Genomic DNA, 19,705 nt, shown 5'->3' with positions numbered 1-19,705 from the left:
TTATGTTGCTTCACTGGGTGGAATCGTCCCAGATTTGCACTAAGTGCAGTAGCGGGTGGGAAAAAGGATGTTTTACCACCAGCCACAATGGTGGCTTTTCATGCCATATCATCCCAATCCCACCTCATTAATCATACCTTCCCAGGAAACATGCCATTTCGATGCTGGGTGAGCTCTCAATCGGTCACCACGCCATCAGCTCACCATTTCATCATGCCAGGTGCCATATTTAAAGTGCAGCCATGTACACATCTCTCAGTGCTCCTAGCCCAGGATTGCTGCACAGAAGACATGGCCTCGAAGGGCAAGAAGGCTGCAGCCCTCCAGTTTAATGACACCTCCCTTGAGCGCCTTTTGGATACCGTGGAGGCCTGTAGAGGCGATGTCCTCTACCCCCACCCTGGCCACAGGAGATCCAGCAATCCCACCACTCCAACTTGGGCGATGGCAGTGGTGATCAGTGCCATTGCTGCACAGAAGAAGTTGACAATCCAATGCAGAAAGAGGATGAATGATCTCATCCGTGCCCCCAGGGTAAGGTGATTATCTCATCATTCTTAACTCAGACACTCACAAGGCCATCACATATTCACTGGCATCTCACTCACTGCCAGCTCAAGGGACATCACCACTCACTCTCTCACACACACCCTCACATCTCCATCTGGCCTCATCTCCTCTGGAGACTGCCTCCTCAGCCCTCACCCTCTTGAGGCCACTTGCACAATAAACATGTGCCCCCACACACACCCTGGGCTACTCCCCTTCTGCAGTACAGCCCTCACATCGCAACCCTTTCCCTTGCCTTAGGCCACTCCTCCCCATTCTGCAAGCGAGCCCTAGCCCTGCAGCCATTGAAAAGCCACCCCTGCGTTATGGCTGGTCTGGTAGGTAGAGACCTGCCCGTGAGCCCCCCTAAAAGTGATGTGGTGCTATCCACAAAGCCTGGTGCTGATGACTGTAAATGCTGACTGAAGCAAGATAGGTAACCTCTCTGCGACAAGATTTCCGTATCTCTCTGTTGCCTTGTTCACCTTCATTGCTTTCCATTTCCCTCCTAGTGTTTGACAAGGTGTTTACTAAAACCCGCTTTCACAGCCAAATCTCCTTTCTCAGTGACTGTCTCCGTCTCCGACTTACCCCACGTGGATTTCAACTGAAATTCCACCCCTCATGTTTCGAACCCACCCAGGATTACAGGTATCTCCGGGACATAAAACGTTTCTTGGACTGCTGTTCCCGTCACATTCTGAAATCCACTCTCAGTGCCATGCGCCGCCATATGAACACACTCGACCTCTCCCTCCAGCAGCACCACCGTACCCTTTTTCAAAGCTGCGCGTGCCCCCAGTTTCATTTTATCCTTCGGCTCATCCGACGCCTCAACAAGAAACTTTTTCTCTTTCTCTCAAGTGCTAAGGAACGCAAGCTCCAACAACTCATCGACACCAACACCCATCTAGGACCCTCCACCCCTGCCTGTCCCTCCGTCCCCACCCTTTCTTCCAGTCCCAACCCCAGCCGTGTATTCACTATACCCCCTGACCTTCCCCTCTCCGATGCTGAACGTTCAGTGCTCAGCAAAGGACTTAGTTTCATACCCTTACGCCCTCACCTCAATGAATTTCGGGCTCGGCATGATACTGAACTCTTCTTCCGCCGTCTTCGTCTCCGGGCTCACTTCTTTGGGCAGGAGTCCTCTCCCAGTTCAACAGATCCTTTTACCCATCTCCAATATTCTCCCTCCACCTGGACCCCTCCCTCTGGATTCTTACCTTCTCTCGATCTTTTCATTGAGAACTGTCGGCGCGACATTAATCGTCTCAATTTCTCTGCTCCTCTCACCCATTCTAACCTGTCTCTCTCTGAACTTACTGCACTCCATTCTCTCAGGTCCAACCCTGACATTGTCATCAAACCCGCTGACAAGGGTGGTGCTGTTGTTGTCTGGCGCATTGACCTCTACCTCGCGGAGGCTGAGCGTCAACTCGCAGACACTTCCTCCTACCTCTCCCTGGACCATGACCCCACCACTGAACATCAAGCCACTGTTTCCAGGACTGTCACTGACCTCATCTCCTCTGGGGATCTCCCTCCCACAGCTTCCAACCTGATAGTCGCCCAACCTCGGACGGCCTGCTTCTATCTCCTACCCAAAATCCACAAATCCATTCTGTGGCTCCTGCCCCACAGAACTCATTTCTCGTTATCTTGACTCCCTTCTCTCTCCCCTTGTCCAGTCCCTTCCCACCTACATCCGTGATTCCTCTGACACCTTACGTCACATCAACAATTTCCAGTTCCCTGGCCCCTACCGCTTCCTCTTCACCATGGACGTCCAATCCCTCTACACCTCCATCCCCCATCAGGATGGTCTGAGGGCCCTTAGCTTCTTCCTCGAACAGAGGCCCGAACAATCCCCATCCACCACTATTCTCCTCCGTCTGGCTGAACTTGTTCTCACGCTGAACAATTTCTCCTTCAACTCCTCTCACTTCCTCCAAATAAAAGGTGTGGCTATGGGTACCCGCATGGGCCCCAGCTATGCCTGTCTCTTTATGGGGTATGTGGAACATTCCTTGTTGCAGTCCTACTCCGGCCCCCTTCCACAACTCTTTCTCCGGTACATCGATGATTACTTCGGTGCCGCTTCATGCTCTCGTCAGGACTTGGAAAAATTTATTAATTTTGCTTCCAATCTCCACCCCTCCATCATTTTCACGTGGTCCATCTCTGACACTTCCCTTCCCTTCCTTGACCTCTCTGTCTCAATCTCTGGTGATAGACTGTCCACCAATATCCATTACAAACCCACCGACTCCCACAGCTATCTCGACTACAGCTCCTCACACCCCGCTTCCTGTAAGGACTCCATCCCATTCCCTCAGTTCCTTCGCCTCCGTCGCATCTGTTCCAATGATGCTACATTCAAAAACAGTTCCTCTGACATGTCCTCCTTCTTCCTTAACCGAGGTTTTCCACCCACGGTCGTTGACAGGGCCCTCAACCGTGTCCGGCCCATCTCCCGCGCATCCGCCCTCACGCCTTCTCCTCCCTCCCAGAAACATGATAGGGTCCCCCTTGTCCTCACTTATCATCCCACCAGCCTCCGCATTCAAAGGATCATCCTCCGCCATTTCCGCCAACTCCAGCATGATGCCACCACCAAACACATCTTCCCTTCACCCCCCTTATCGGCATTCCGTAGGGATCACTCCCTCCGGGACACCCTGGTCCACTCCTCCATCACCCCCTACTCCTCAACCCCCTCCTATGGCACAACTCCATGCCCACGCAAAAGATGCAACACCTGCCCCTTCACTTCCTCTCTCCTCACCGTCCAAGGACCCAAACACTCCTTTCAAGTGAAGCAGCATTTCACTTGCATTTCCCCCAACTTAGTCTACTGCATTCGTTGCTCCCAATGTGGTCTCCTCTACATTGGAGAGACCAAACGTAAACTGGGCGACCGCTTTGCAGAACACCTGCGGTCTGTCCGCAAGAATGACCCAAACCTCCCTGTCGCTTGCCATTTTAACACTCCACCCTGCTCTCTTGCCCACATGTCTGTCCTTGGCTTGCTGCATTGTTCCAGTGAAGCCCAACGCAAACTGGAGGAACAACACCTCATCTTCCGACTAGGGACTTTACAGCCTTCCGGACTGAATATTGAATTCAACAACTTTAGGTCGTGAGCTCCCTCCCCCACCCCCACCCCCTTTCTGTTTCCCCCTTCCTTTTTTTTTCCAATAATTTATAAAGATTTTCCTTTTCCCACCTATTTCCATTATAAAAAAACCCCACTAGAGCTATACCTTGAGTGCCCTACCATCCATTCTTAATTAGCACATTCATTTAGATAATATCACCAACTTTAACTTTAACACCTATGTGTTCTATTGTACTATTGTCGTTGACATCTTTTGATGATCTGCTTCTATCACTGCTTGTTTGTCCCTACAACCACACCGCCCCCCTCCACCTCTCTGTCTCTCTATCTCTCCGTCCCCCACACACACACCTTAAACCAGCTTATATTTCAGCTCTTTCCTGGACTCGAACTCAAGTTCTGTCGAAGGGTCATGAGGACTCGAAACGTCAACTCTTTTCTTCTCCGCCGATGCTGCCAGAACTGCTGAGTTTTTCCAGGTAATTCTGTTTTTGTTTAGGTAAACAAACCCTGAACGAAGTGCAGCTCGCCAGGTGCATGTGGCTGGGGGGATAATTCCGGCGAGCTGAGCTTATAATGATATGCAGATGTATTGCAATGAAATTCCTGACATCCGAAGGTGGGAAACGCAGCCCACCATTGAAAGGCAGAGTGGACGATTGCAAACTGATTTCACGATGTCGTGAAACCAATTTTTGACCTTCTCGCCATATTGTCTGCTCATGCTGCCAAACACACCCGCTGCCAACAGGCACAGAAATATCCACCCATTGTCCCACAGAAATTCTGATAGGTACTGCAGGAGATTGATCCTTGAAATAGTTCTCCTTTGGTCCTATACTTTACTTTAACTTTAATTTTCTCTGAACTTAATTCTATCCATTCTAGTGCTTTCATCCTACTATAAAAATCTTTCACTTACTTTAGCCCTGCTGTCTCCCACCTTCTATTTAGCAGGTTGAAGATGGTATTTTAAAATGTAATTAATTGCATTAAGCTAATTCAAAAACAACAGATGGCAGTTACATCAGATCTGAGCCCATTGCTCATCCTTGCAATGGACATGATCACACAAGTTAATGAAGTGGACTCAAAAGATTTTTACTCATCCAGTTATTCAGTTCCCCTGCTCCCCATCCCCTAGCGAGTGCTTGTTATTTTATTTCCAAGTGAACAAGCCACACAGACTGGCAGTCTCAGTATTTTACAGTAAAGAATGAATCACTGCACAAAGCAGCAGAACGCAACCAATTAGTGTCACATTCAACTTCTGTGGCATTTGATTGTGATGCTGAAATATTTAATTGAAAGTTCAATGATGACCTCCCCGCCTCCCCCTCCACCACCACCTTCCCTCCTCAACTTTCATAAAGGAGAGAATAGTTGTTGGTTTTGTTATTCCTGTACATTCTAATTCTGCTCCATGAGCAATTAAGTATATACCTTCTGCCACCCACTCACCCTCATCGCGTGCGGTTTTTAAAATTTTTACATTTGCTAAAAATAGGAAACCAAAGGTCACATTATATTATCATATACTCGGTGTTGATGATATCAGTGCACTATACTAAAAATTAATTATAATGTGGCCATTTGAGCCATGACCCATTCAAGCAGTGGCCCTTTTAAGCAAGGATTCTTAAGTGATTTCATTTTCATTGGTAAAGCCTACATGAAGACAATAAAAGAGGAGAGGCAGACTTGACTTGACTACTGTAAAACTTGGGTCCTAAAACCCATAAAAGTGTGGAGGATTGGAATTATATATCCTGTTGGAGTTTGTAGGCATACATGTCAACTGTCAGTTTTTCATATTGATATCAATGTTTTGGGGGCCAGGTCAGTTTCTCAGTCTTTTCTAATAAAGAAATCAATGCAAGGGAAGTTCCTCTAGCCCTATAATTCCACCTTAATCCGACTGCTACTGCATTGGATAGTATCCCTCTCTCCTCTCAGCATTACTTCCAGTACTATTGGCAGGAATTTAGCCTCTGTATATTGTAGGAAGTAATTCTTCAGAGGTCAAAGTTCCATCTACAATATCAAGAGGCTATAATTCCTATCATTTGTGCTGAAAATAGTGCTGAGAAGAAAAAGAGAGTCCCATGCATTAATAACCAGGCTCAGATAGCAATGGCACTGATGAGGAAATAGGTAAATGGAAGACAGTAAAAGGGGAATAGAATGGAAATTGAGAGAGGAATGGATAGCAATTCGAGGTGGAACAGGATGGCAATGAAATGGAGAAGAAAGACGGAAACTGGCAATGAAGGAGTGGTAAATGGATGACAATAAAGCAGAGGTAAACAGATGGGAATGATGGGAGAGAGACAGGTACAGAAGTTAGGAGCTGTGTTTTGGGGAGGGAAGAAGGTAGAAGCTATAATGGAATAAGAAGGTAATTGAGCATTAACTGAGAGTGTGGGAAGGAAGATAACAGGATGAATGGGCAAGGGAAGAAATGCAAACAAAAGTAGGGCATGGAAGAAGAGTACCAAGAGAAAAGTACTAGATTAAATTGAGCAAGGGAAAAGAGTTTTGAACTAGCTTTTGACATTGTGCAACAATGTAAAATGGTGGTAGCAAACCAGCTGCCTGTTTTACACCTCTTCCCATTATTATTTCCATTGGAATCAATTGAAATAAAAATCCACAAGGATATAAAATAACATACCGATTTGCTAAGCCCATTTTACACAACAATACAAAGTCAAAATCTACCCCTCTGTGCTTTATTAACCAGGATTCCACACACATGTATGTTTCAATATAGGCCACTAATCAGGGAGAAGTGACTGCAATCATAGTATATGATCCTCCTCATTCTATTCAATCCCTGTATGACCTTTGCCATGGTCAACCACCTCATCCTCCACCTTGGTTCACCTCCTTAGCACAACCTCCACACGGCTCCATTCCCATCTGTTCCAACTTTGCTAGCAGATAAATCACAATGGTTACTCCTTAATACGCTCACCTCCAGTGTGCCCCAAATTCAATCCTTTCCTACCCCTCAGCTATAGCTGATCCTTTGGAAACATTACCGAGTCAACATTCATGTGCATGTCAGTGATAGTTAGTTTTACATCTTGACCACCGACTTTAATTCCATGACTGTTACCACGTTGCAAGATTCAATATATAACATCAAGTTGCAGATGAGACAGAATTATGTGCAGCTCAATATCAACATGTCCAGAATCTTTCTATTCATCCCCTAATAGAAACTCTGTGCCATAGTACTCAATTCCATCCATTTGCCTGGGCACCTACTCGAAGGCCTGTTCACCTATTACCAATCCTTGCCAACCTTTCAAATCCTCCCAAATCCTATCATGCCCTAACTTTGGAAACCTGTCCAGCCTTAGGGCTTGCCCACAACCTTGCTCCTTCATTGCTGTTCCACTGTGCAATTACCCCTCCCTTTGCTTTGCCATCGGTGGCAGGGGATTCAACATAGCTCATTGGGTAAATGTATAGTGCAATTACACTCCTGAACTCTCTTCCTAAACACTTTTTGTCCTGCTACAGCTCTCCTCACCATCAAAATCAGCCACTTCCCCTAGTCCTGTCCCTGCCTCTTCTTTTTGTGTTCAAGCCTGATCCTAACTGTCATTCACTTTCTGCCTTTAGCAGAGCAAAAATCCCAATGTAAAAGTAAAGTTTTTTTGGGAACCTGTGTCATTTCATTCTCTTTAGCTCAGACCTATTGATGCTAATTTAAGCACACCCAGCATTGCTTATTTCAATCAGCCAATTCAGGACACACTGGGAAACAACCTAGAATTTTCTGGATGACAAAAATTCAACTATGTTTTTACCTGCTGACCATGGGGAGCTTCAGTACCCAGTTTCGTATCTAATTTCAAGTCCATTTGTAATGCTGTTATATCATGAAAAATAATGTAGCATTTATCCAGAGAATGGTTAGAATGTGGGACTCACAACCACAAGGAGCAGTTGAAGCGAAAAGCCTAGTAGGATGTGCTAAAAGGATCAGCTGAAATAGGGTGGGAGGATGTGGAGTGCTTATGTGGAACATGGACCAGTTGGGGGAATGGCCTGTTTTGTGTTCTGTAAATTCTATGTAATGGTTGTAGTACAATGAGCTTTCCTCAGTTTTCATCTTACTGCTGTGAGACAAAACAAGGAAGAGTGAGGATATATCCATGCATTAAACATGGAACTGTTCACTACTGAAACATTTTGTTTCCTTTTTGAGCAGGGAGAAGTTGGCCCAATTGGTCTGAAGGGTGAGAAAGGAGATCCTGGACTTTCAGTAAGTAACCTTAGATAACCGATAAGGAGCACAGTGAGTCAGAACACTGCTTTTTATCCCTAGTGCCCATACCCAAGACTGGCTGTAAGAATAGAAGTCTCTTTTGTTATTTGATCACTCCTGCCTTCAACCCTGTCACAGACATTTCCTTTAGTTCTGCACCCCACCCCTGACCTTTTTCCCCAGCTCTTACCTTGCTTATTGATTGCTATTTTTTTTTAAACTTCTTCCAGTTCTGATCATCAGCCTGAAACCCTACCTCTGTTTCTTTCTCTACTAATGTTGCCTGACCCAATGAGTGTTTCCAGCATTATCTCTTCTTATTTCATATTTCCAGCAGTCACAGTATTTTGTTTTTGAGATAAAAAAATCTCCTTTTTCTCTCTGCCCATTGTAAACACATAAGGAACTTCTGACAGCCTCTTCGCATTTTCTCTTGCTTTTTAATGAATGGTGCGAAACTGGCCTTCCCAATGCTACCAACGTGGCCATAGTAGCTACAATACCATAGTGGTTATACTGGACTAGCAGCTCAGAGGTTGTGAGTTTACATCTCAGCATAGAACGCTGTGAAATTTATTTCAATAAAATTGATAAATTGTGGGATTGTACCAGTAAAAATGACCATGAAAACTGCTGGCTGGCCATAAAAATTGATTCAATTGGTGCGGTAATGTTCTTGAGGGAAGGGAATATGTTAGGCATAGGCTGTTTGGTTAGAGTCATGTTCATAGGGTCATTGAGGTCTGCAGCACAGAAAAAGACCCTTTGGCCCATCAAGTCTACACCAATCAAACAAGTACCTAACTATTCTAATCCCATTTTCCAGCACTAAGCCCATAGCCTTGTATGCCATGGCATCGCAAGTGCACATCCAAATATTTCTTAAATGTTATGAGGATATCTGCCTCTACCATCCTTTCAGGCAGTGAGTTCTAGATTCCCACCACCCTCTGGGTGAAAAAATTCTTTGTTACATCCCCTTACCTTAAATCTATGCCCCCTGGTTATTGATCCCTCCACCAAGGGGAAAAGTTCCTTCCTGTCTACCCTATCTATTCCCCTCATAATTTTATACTCCTAAGTCATGTACTCCCTCAATCTCCTCTGCTCCAGGGAAAATCACCCCAGTCTATCCAATCTCTCCTCATAACTAAAACTCTCCAGCCCAGGCAACATCCTGGTAAATCTCGTCTGCATTCTTTCTAGTGTAATCACATCCTTCCTATAATGCAGATTCCAGAACGGCACGCAATACTCGAGCTGTGGCCTAACCAGCATTTTATACAGTTCCAGCATAACCTCCCTGCTCTTATATTCTATGCCTCAGCTAATAAAGGCAAGTATCCCATATGCCTCCTTAACCACCTTATCTACCTGTCCCACTACCTTAAGGGACCGGTGGACATGCACACCAAGGTCTCTCTGATCCTCGGTACTTCCCAGGATCCTACCATTCATTGTGTATTCCCATGCCTTGTTTGTCCTGCCCAAGTGCATCACCTCACACTTATCCAGATTAAATTCCATTTGCCACTGATCAGCCCATCTGACCAGCCCATCTATATCCATCTGTAATCTAAGGCTATCCTCCTTACTATTTACCGCCCCACCAATTTTCGTGTTACCCGCGAACTTACTGATCAACCCTCCTACATTCACTCCTACATTATGGTTCTTATCCATATTGCGTGGTTGACTCACAGCCCTTTGATTTGGCAGAGTTGCAACGGACACAAGCATGGGCTGACCAGTGCCAATCATGTGTCCCTACTCTCTGGTCCACTTTTCACACAAAAAGAAAGTATCTGGCATCTTCATGTGCCCAAAAGGAATTAGGTTGGCGCTGATGAAACTCATTTCAAAAAGAGCTTTCACATGTCAAGCGGAGAAGTGAATTACTAGGCTTAAGAACCAATGTTCTAGTGGGGAATGAGCCATATACCATTCATCCCTCTGTTAATCCCACTTGCCTTTAATGGCTGCTCTGCAATGTAATGAAAAACAGCACATTTAATCAAGCCCACTTTGACATGGGAGAGAGAGTATTCTGATTTTATATTGAATTATCTTCATACTCATTTCTTTCATATAGGCAGTGAAAATCTATGAGATTTTCTGTGGTTCAGTGGTGCCCATACTGAGTGACATGGTGCTGAGTAATTCAGCAGGAAGACCCCAGGTTTGATGTTCAATCTGTGCTGAGGTAGCAGATCTCAGATGGACAGACAATTCTTGTCCTAAAGGACAGTAAAGGTTAGCCAAAACTTTTACTCCTAGTTATGAACATATGAAATAGGAGCAGAAGTAGGCCATTTGGCCCCTTGACTCTGCTCCGCCATTCAATAAGATCATGGCTGATCCGATTGTGTTTCAAATTCCACATTCCCATCTACCCCTAATAACCATTGATTCCCTTGCCTACCAAGATTTTGCTTTTATTATATAAGAATCTACCTACCTCCATCTTAAAAATATTCAATGGTCCCGCCTCCACTGCCTTCTGAGGCAGAGACCGGGATCGTCCCAGATTTGCACTAAGTGTAGTAGCGGGTGGGAAAAAGGACATTTTACCTGCTGGCCGCAATGGCAGCTTTTTGCGCCGTATTGTCCCATTCCCGCCTCATTAATTATGCAGCCACAGGAAACACACCGTCTCGCTGGCGGCCGACTCCTGATTTGCCTGAGAAGCCTGGTGTTAATGACCACAGGTGCTGCCCACAGAAAGGTAGGCAAACAAACCTCGAAGTCCCGAGCGAAGTGCAGCTCGCCAGATGTTTGTTGCTTACGTACAGTTGTGAAACATGTCGGCGGGTTCCCGGATGATCCAGAGTGAAGGATGATTCTGGCGAGCAGGGCTTATAATTAGATGTAAGTGTATTAAAATGAAGTTCTGGTGGCAGGAAATACAGCCCGCCATTGATGGGCAGAGTGGACGATCACAAACTGGTTTCACTACAGCGAAAACCGACTTTTGGCTTTCTCGCCATAATGTTCACCCATGCCCACCATGATGCCCGACGCCAATGGGGATGGAAAATTCTGGTCCGAGAGTTCCAAAGTCGCACAACCCTCTGTGAAAAGAAATTTCTCCTCATCCCTGTCCTAAAAGGGTAATCCTTAATTTTAAACCAGTGCCCCCTAGTTCTGGACTCATCCACAAGAGTAAACATCCTTTCCACATCCACCTTGTGGAAACCGTTCAGGATCTTATATACTTCAGTCAAGTCACCCCTCACTCTTCTAAACTCCAGTGGAAACAAGCCCAGCCTGTCCAACCTTTCCTCATAAGACAACCCGCTCATTCCAGGTATCAATCTAATAAACCTCCTCTGAACTTCCTGCAATGCATTTACATTCTTCCTTATATAAGACCAAAACTGCACACAGTATTTGAGATGTAATCTCACCAATGCCCTGCATAACTGAAGCATAACATCCTTATTTTTATGTTCAACACCTCACATAATGAAGGAAAGCATTCCATTAGTCTTCTTAATTACTTGCTGTACCTGAATACTAACTTTTTGTGACTCATATACTAGAACACCTAGATCCTTCTGCACCTCAGAATTTTGAAGTCATTCTCTGTTTAATTAATACTCTGCTTTTTTATTCTTCCTGCCAAAGTGAACACATTCACATTTTTTCACATTATACTCCATCTGCCAGATTTTTGCTCGCTCATTCAACCTATCTATATCCACCTGCAACCTCCTTCACAACCTACTTTCCTACCTATCTTTGTGTCATCTGCAAATTTAGCTACCTTGCCTTCGCTCCTTATCTAGATCATTGAAATAAATTGTAAAAACTTGAGGCCCCAGCACAGGCCCCTGGGGGCTTCTCTTATCACATCCTGCCTTTTAGAAAAAGACCCATTTTTGCATACTCTCTGTTTCCTGCAAGCCAGCCGATCTTCTATCCATGCTAATATGTTACCCCTATACCATGAACTTTAATCTTCCACAATAACTTTGATGTGGCACTTTATCAAACGACTTCTGGAAATTCAAGTGCAGTATGTCTACAGGCTCCCCTTTATCCATGGCACATGTTACTCCTTCAAAGAATTCCAATAAATTGGTTAAACATGATTTCCTTATCACAAAACCATCCTGACTCTTCCCAATTACCTTGAGTTTTTCTAAGTGCCCAACTATTACCTCCTTAATAATTGATTCTAACCCCGTCCCCACATTAGACGTCAAGCTAACTGGCCTATAGTTTCCTGTTTTCTGCCTTCCTCCCCTCCTCCCTTCTTGAATAGAGGGGTTATTTTTGCTAATTTCAGTCTGATGGAGCCTTTCCAGAGTCTAGCAATTTTGGAAAATTAACACCAACGCACCTACGATCTCATTAGCCACCTCTTTTAAGACTCTAGGATGAAGCCCATCAGAGCCCAGAGACTTGTCAGCCCGCAGCTCCATCAGTTTGCTCAGTACTGCTTCCCTAGTGATTGTAATTTCACCAAGTTCCTCTCCCCCTTCCACCTCCTGATTTATGGCTATTTCTGGAATGTTTTTTATATCTTCTAGAGTGATGATAGAAGCAAAATATTTATTCATTTCATCCACCATTTCTTTATTCTCCACTATTAACTCCCCATTCTCAATATCTAGAGGACCAACACTCACTTTATTTACTCTTCCTTTTGAAATGCTTGTAGAAACTCTTGCTATCCATTTTTACATTTCCAGCTAGCTTCCTCTCATACTGTAATTTCTTTCCCCCAATTAACTTTTTAGCGATTCTCTGCCATTCTTTATATTAAGACCAATCATCTGACCTGCCACTTATCTTTGTGCAGTTATATGGGCAGAATTTTTAAGTTGGCAGGCGATCACAATCGGCAGGCTTGGGATCTGCTGGGGAACGGATCGCCGTTTGCGATCGGCCCCGAACCGCAATTTCACGCTGGCTGGTCAACGAACAGACAACCAGCGTGAAACATGCGCCGAGAAGCTCAGCGCTGCCGGGGTGGGGGTGGGAAAAGGGTGGGCACTAACGTCAGTGCAAGTGCAGGCAAGTGTTGACAGAAAGTTTCCTGAAGGTAGAGAGCTGCCTCAGGGACCTGAAGACCTGAAAAGCATTAAATAAAGCTTTTAAAATCAGAAAAAAATGTGTAAGCATCACAATCAGTCACCCGAACATATACATGATAAAAATGCTGTTCATAGATTTTTATTTTTCTTTAATAACAGAAACCTCATCCCGCCCTTGTATGGAGTTTCATGAAAACTGCAAAGTCCGCTGGCCGATTCGCCCATCCACCAACCGTAAGGTTGGACAGGCCACGAAAAATCGGAGACAATTGCACCTTTAATTACGTTAATTGGCCTCTTAATTGTCAGCGGGTGCACTTCCGACTTTTGCGCACGGCTGCCTACTGAAATCTTGTGTGAGCGCAGGATTACATCAAGACCCTCACCTGACATCATCTCGTGCGATTACGCATCCAATCGGGTTGGGCATGCACCTGCACGCCGAGCTAAAAATTCTGCCCATATGCTTTTTACCTTAAGTTTCCTTAAGCTTTCCTTAATCGCTTCAGTTAACCACAAATGGTGGGCCCTCCACTCAGAATTTTTCTTTATGGTAGGAATATACTTATTCTGAGTATTCTGAAATATCACCTTAAATGTCTGTCACTGCTTCTCCATTGATCTATCCTTTAGCCTAGTATCCCAATTCGCTTCAGTTAGCCCAGCTTTCATGCCCACATAATTGTCCTTGTTTAAGTTTAAAGTACTAGTCTTAGACCCACTCTTCTCCCTTTCAAACTGGATGTAAAATTCAATCATATTGTGGTCACTGCAACCTAGAGGTCATTAATTAATCCTGTCAGATTACACAATATCAAGTCTAATATAACCTGCTCTCTGATTGGTTCCAGAACATGCTGCTCTAAAAGACTATCTTGAAAGCATTCTATGAACTCCTCATCCAGGCTACTAATGCCAATTTGATTTTTCCAGTTCATATGTAGATTAAAATCACCCATGATTATTGCTGTCCCTTTATCACAAGGACCGAATATTTCTTCTTGTATGCTTTGTCCTATATTGTGATTATTGTTAGGGGGCCTGTAGACCACTCCCACTAGTGACTTCTTTCCCCTGCTATTCTTCACCTCTATCCAAACTGATTCTACATCCTGATCTCCTGAACCAAGGTCATTTCTAACTATTGCACCAATGCCATCCTTGATTAACAGTGCTACCCCTCCACTTTTATCTAGCTTCCTATTCTTCTTGAATGTCATATACCCCTCAATATTCAGGACCCAATCTTTGTCATCCTATAGCCATGTCTCCATAATGGCTATTTATTTACTTCAATGTGTGCCAGCAATTCATTTACTTTGTTATGAATGCTACACGCATTCAGATACAGAGCCTTTAGGTTTGTCTTTTTCTTCTCTTTGTCACATCTAGCTCTGATTGTTGGTTTTTTCTCTCTGTCCCTTACAGCCATTCTCTGACCTTCATTTCCCATATTATTATTTTGCGCTCCCACTTTGACTCTACCCCAAAGCTTGATCGCTCAACCCCCTTGTTTAGTTTAAAGCCCTCTCCACTTCCCTAGTTATGCGGCTCACTAGAAAACTGGTCCCAGCATGGTTCAGGTGTAGACCGTCCCAAAGATACAGCCCCTAGTTTCCCCAGTACTGGTGTTAGTGCCCCATGAACCGGAATCCATTTCTCCCCCACCAGTCTTTGAGCCACGCATTCATTTCCCTAATCTTATTTGCCCTATGCCAATTTGCACGGGCTCAGGTAATAATCCAGAGATTATTATCCAGAGATTATTACCTTTGAGGTTCAGCTTTTTAATTTGGCGCCAAGCTCTTCATACTAATTATGCAGAACCTCTTTCTTTGTCCTGCCTATGTCATTGGTACCAACATGTACCATGACAATTGCATCCTTCCCCTCCAACTGCAAATTCCTCTCCAGCCCCAAGCAAACATCCCAAACCCTGTCACCAGACAGGCAACGTAGCTGTATGAACTCTTATTTTTATTCATTTATGGGATGTAGACATCGCTGACTAGGCCAGCATTTATTGCCATTCCTTAATTACTCTTGAGTAGGTGGTGGTGAGCTGCCTTCTTAAACCACCGCATGCCTGTGGTATAGGTACACCCACAATGCTGTTAAGGAGGGAGTTCCTGAATTTTGACCCAGCAACAGTGAAGGAACGGCGATATATTTCCAAATCAGGATGATGAGTGGCTTGGAGGGGAACTTCCAGGTGGTAGTGTTCCCATGTATCTGCTGTCCTTGTCCTTCTAGATGGTAGGGGTTGTGGGTTTGGAAGGTGCTGCCTAAGGAGCCTTGGTGAGTTTCTGCAGTGCATCTTGTAGATGGTGCACACTGCTGCTGCCACTGTTCATCGGTGGTGAAGGGAGTGAATGTTTGTGGAAGGGGTGCTAATCAAATGGGCTTCTTTGTCCTGGATGGTGCCAAGCTTCCTGAGTGTTGCAGGAGCTACACTCATCCAGGCAAGTGGAAAGTATTCCATCACACTCTTGACTGTGGTTTGTAGATTGTGGACAGTTGAATTACTCGCCTCAGGATTGCTAGCCTCTGACCTGCTGTTGTAGCCACAGTATTTATAAAGCTAGTCCAATTCAGTTTCGAGTCAATGGTAATGAACAAGATGTTGATAGTGGGGGATTCAGTGATGGTAATGCCATTGAATAGTAAGGAATGATGGTTAGATTCTCGCTTGTTGGAGATGGTCATTGCCTGGCACTTGGGTGGCGTGAATGTTACATGCCACATGTCAGCCCAAGCCTGGATATTGTCCAGGTCTTGCTGCATTTGGACATGGACTGCTTCAGTATCTGAGGGGTCGTAAGTAGTGCTGAACATGTGCAATCGTCAGCGAACACCCCCACTTCTGTCCTTATAATGGAAGGAAGGTCATTGATGGAGCAGCTGAAGATGGTTGAGCCTAGGACACTACCCTAAGGAACTCCTGCAGTGATGTCCTGGAACTGACATGATTAACGTCCAACAGCCACAACCATCTTCCTTTGTGCTCGATATGACTCCAACCAGTGGAGAGTTTTCCCCCTGATTCCCATTGACTCCAGTTTTGCCAGGGCTTCTTGATGCCACACTTGGTCAAATGCTGCCTTGATGTCAAGGGCAGTCACTCTCACCTCACTTCTGGAGTTCAGCTCTTTTGTTCATGTTTGAACCAAGGCTGTAATGTGGTCAGGAGCTGAGTGACCCTGGCAGAACTCAAACTGAGCTTCAGTGAGCAGGTTATTTGTAAGCAAGTGCCACTTGATAGCACTGGTGATGAGCTCTTCCATCACTTTACTGATGATTGAGAGTAGACTGAGTAGACAGTAATTGGCCGGCTGGATTTGTCCTGCTTTGTGTGTACAAGGCATACCTTGGCAACTTTCCACAATGCTGGGTAGATGCCAATGTTGTACTGAAACTGCTTGGCTAGGGGCGCGGCAAGTTCTGGAGCATGCTTCTTCAGTATTATTGCCGGAATATTGTCAGGGCGCATAGCCTTTGTAGTATCCAGTGCCTTCAGCTGTTTCTTGATACCACGTGGAGTGAATTGAATTGTCTGAAGACTGGCATGCTGGGGACCACCGGAGGAGACTGAGCTGGGACTTCTGACTGAAGATTGTTGCGAATGCTTCAGACTTATCTTTTGCACTGATGTGCTGAACTCGTACATCATTAAGGATGGGGATATTTGTAGAGCCTTCTCCTCCAGTGAGTTGCTTAATTGCCCACCACCATTCACAACTGGATGTAGCAAGCTTAGATCTGATTTGTCGATTAGCTCTGTCTATCACTTGCTGCTTATGCTGTTTGGCACGCAAGTAGTCCTGTGTTGTAACTTCACCAGGTTGACACCTCATTTTTAGATATTTCTGGTGCTGCTCCTGGCATGCCATGCCCTCTTCGTTGAACTAGGGCTGATCCCCTGGCTTGGTAGTAATGAGAGTGGGGGAAATGTCGGGCCATGGGGTTACAGATTGTGGCTGAGTACAATTCTGCTGCTGCTGATGGCCCATAGCGCCTCATGATGCCCAATGTTGAGTTGCTGGATCTGTTTGAAATCTATCCCATTTAGCACAGTGGTAGTGCCACACAACACAGTGGAGTATACCCACAAGGTCAGTGCGGTGGTCACTCCTACCAATACTGTCATGGACAGATGCATCTGTGGCAGACAGTTGATGAGGATTAGGTCAGGCATGTTTTTCCCTCTTGTTGGTTCCGTCACCACCTGCTGCAGACCCAATCTAGCAGCTATGTCCTTTAGGACTCAGCCAGCTCAGTCTGTGGTGGTGTTATCAAGCCACTCTTGGTCGTAGACAATGTAGTCCCCCACCCAGAATACATTATGCACCCTTGCCACCCTCAATGCTTCCTCCAATTTGTGTTCAACATGGAGAAGTAGTGATTCATCAGCTGAGGGGGCGGTGATATGTAGTAATCAGCAGGAGGTTTCCTTGCCCATGTTTGACCTGATGCCATGAGACTTCATGGGGGCCGGAGTTGATGTTGAGGACTCCCAGGGCAACTCCCTCTCAACTGTATACCACTGTGCCATCACCTTTGCTAGGTCTGTCCTGCTGGTGAGACAGGACATACCCGGGGACATTGATGGTGGAGTCTGGGACATTATCTGTAAGGTATGATTCCATGAGAGTGACTATGTCAGGCTGTTGCTTGACTATTCTGTGATGCACAAGCCCCCAGATGTTAGTCAGGAGGACTTTGCAGGGTCGACAGGGCTGGGTTTGCCATTGTCATTTCCGGTGCCCAGGTTGGTGCCGGGTGGTCTGTCCAGGTTCATTCCTTTTTATTGACTTTTTAGTGGTTTGTTACAACTAGAGGCTTACTAGGCAATTTCAGAGGGCATTTAAGAGTCAATCACATTACTGCAGATCTAGAGTCGCATGTAGGCCGGACCAGGTGAGGATGGCAGATTGCCTTCCCTAAAGCGCATTAGTGAACCAGATGGGTTTTTACGACAATCAACAATGGTTTCATGGTCAACATTAGACATTTAATTCCAAATTTTTATTGGGTTCAAATTCCACCATCTGTCGTGGTGGGATTCAAACCTGGGACCCCAGAGCATTACCCTGGGTCTCTGGATTACCAGTCCAGTGACAATACCACTACAACACCACCTTCCACTCTTTGCTGCAGAGAACAGTGTCAATCCCCTCACTATATTGTCCCCGACTACCACTACATTCCTTTTTACTCCCCTGGTTGAATGGCTTCCTGTACCATGGTGCCATGGTCAGTCTGTTCATGCAACCTGCAGACCTCCCTTTTGTCCACACAGGCCAATTTGAAAGTACATGAGTGTGAATATTAGCTATGGTGGCTCCCTACCCAGGAATCAAATAGGCTGACAGCTCTCACCGTCTGGGCTCACATGTAAAGAACAGCCACTTGGGGCAGGGATTGAAGGACTGCCTTTGGAATTATACCTTGGGGCATCCTTAGATCATGAAAGGTGCTATATGAATGCAAGTCTTTATATGCTTATCCTTTGTATGTAGGAAGAAGAAGTGAAAGAAGTTGTGAGGAAAGAAATGAGTGACAAATGTGGTAAGTGAATTAATGTTACTGTGCTCTTGAAAATAATTTGAGATTTTAATAGAAAACAATTCTCACATGGGTTCACAATATACCAATGCGTATGTATTTACATCTATGTGTGCAAATACAATTTATTAACATGATAGTTAAAACTATCATTACAGCTCTAAAAATTCTTATTACTAACAGGACCCAGTAGGCTGTAATTCCCCAGGCATTATGTTTGTTCCTTACAGCAGATGGAATTTGTGCATAATTGAATATTACAGAAGCACGAGCCCTCAAACTAACATATAAAATGAAAATTGGATCTATTTGCATTGACGTATAATGAGAGGTAATGGAACCTTATTAAAAGACTGCACATGTAAAAGATTCAGACTTTAATAATCACTTAAAGGTCATGGATGCTTCATAATGTGACTTTTTTTCCCCCAACCACCTTTCAAACTGAACTTGGGAATTCTATGATTCACTATATTTAAAGCTGTAGTCCAATGGACTCCTCCATCATTTGCACATGGGTTTGCATGGCCGCTGGCAGCTCCATTAGATGTTCCCTTACCTCACACTGCAATTGCAGTATTTGCCCTGTTGCCAACATCTCCAGAGGCTGGTCACCATTCTAGGATTCAGCATGGCCCTGGATCCAATGGTCCTTCAATTGCCAGTGCCCTTGGCTGTCACAGCCTCTGGCAGCTGCTCAGGCTCTTCTATGCTGCAATCACCCAGTTAAGTCCCCAGATGTAAGTGCAAATGGACGCTCACTGGCATAACAGTATCTGTGCTGGTGAAGGCTGCAGGGGAATGATGTGACAGTGCATGCCCCTCCTCCTCAGAGACAGCTGACTATCATCTGGTCTCTCCAGATCTCTGTTCTTCAGCCTGACTATATCAGAGAACAGGTAGACTGATGGGTCATGAGCTTCCCATTGTCGCATTCCAACTATCCCTACTGTGGAATTCCATGGCTCATATCTTCCAGTCTCTGGATCATCGTAAACCAGACGCATAACCCAAGATGCGTGTCAGGACCCTGCAGAAATCCCAATGCGCTGACCTCCTAGGGATTTACCTGGGATGTTTGAACTTCTGATGGGCAATTCCCCTGCTCCCCAGGACCCTCTGTGACAGTCTCTGACTCTAATAGTC

The 19,705-nt window shown here is 45.2% G+C and overlaps 1 protein-coding gene across 1 annotated transcript in view; it reads left to right on the top strand.

Moving 5' to 3' along the window:
• The window catches only part of LOC121286153 (collagen alpha-1(VII) chain-like), a 190,725-nt gene that overhangs the window by 116,878 nt on the left and 54,142 nt on the right, over nucleotides 1-19,705 (top strand). The window contains exons 19-20 of the mRNA XM_041203134.1: nucleotides 7,896-7,949; nucleotides 18,514-18,562. Coding sequence (XP_041059068.1) covers nucleotides 7,896-7,949; nucleotides 18,514-18,562 — 103 coding nt within the window. The remainder of the gene's footprint in view (nucleotides 1-7,895; nucleotides 7,950-18,513; nucleotides 18,563-19,705) is intronic.

The sequence above is a fragment of the Carcharodon carcharias genome, chromosome 13 (assembly GCF_017639515.1).
Source record: "Carcharodon carcharias isolate sCarCar2 chromosome 13, sCarCar2.pri, whole genome shotgun sequence".
Classification (NCBI taxonomy): domain Eukaryota; kingdom Metazoa; phylum Chordata; class Chondrichthyes; order Lamniformes; family Lamnidae; genus Carcharodon; species Carcharodon carcharias.
The sequence above is the reverse complement of the archived record's forward strand: the minus strand, read 5'-3'. Positions and strand labels throughout refer to the sequence as shown.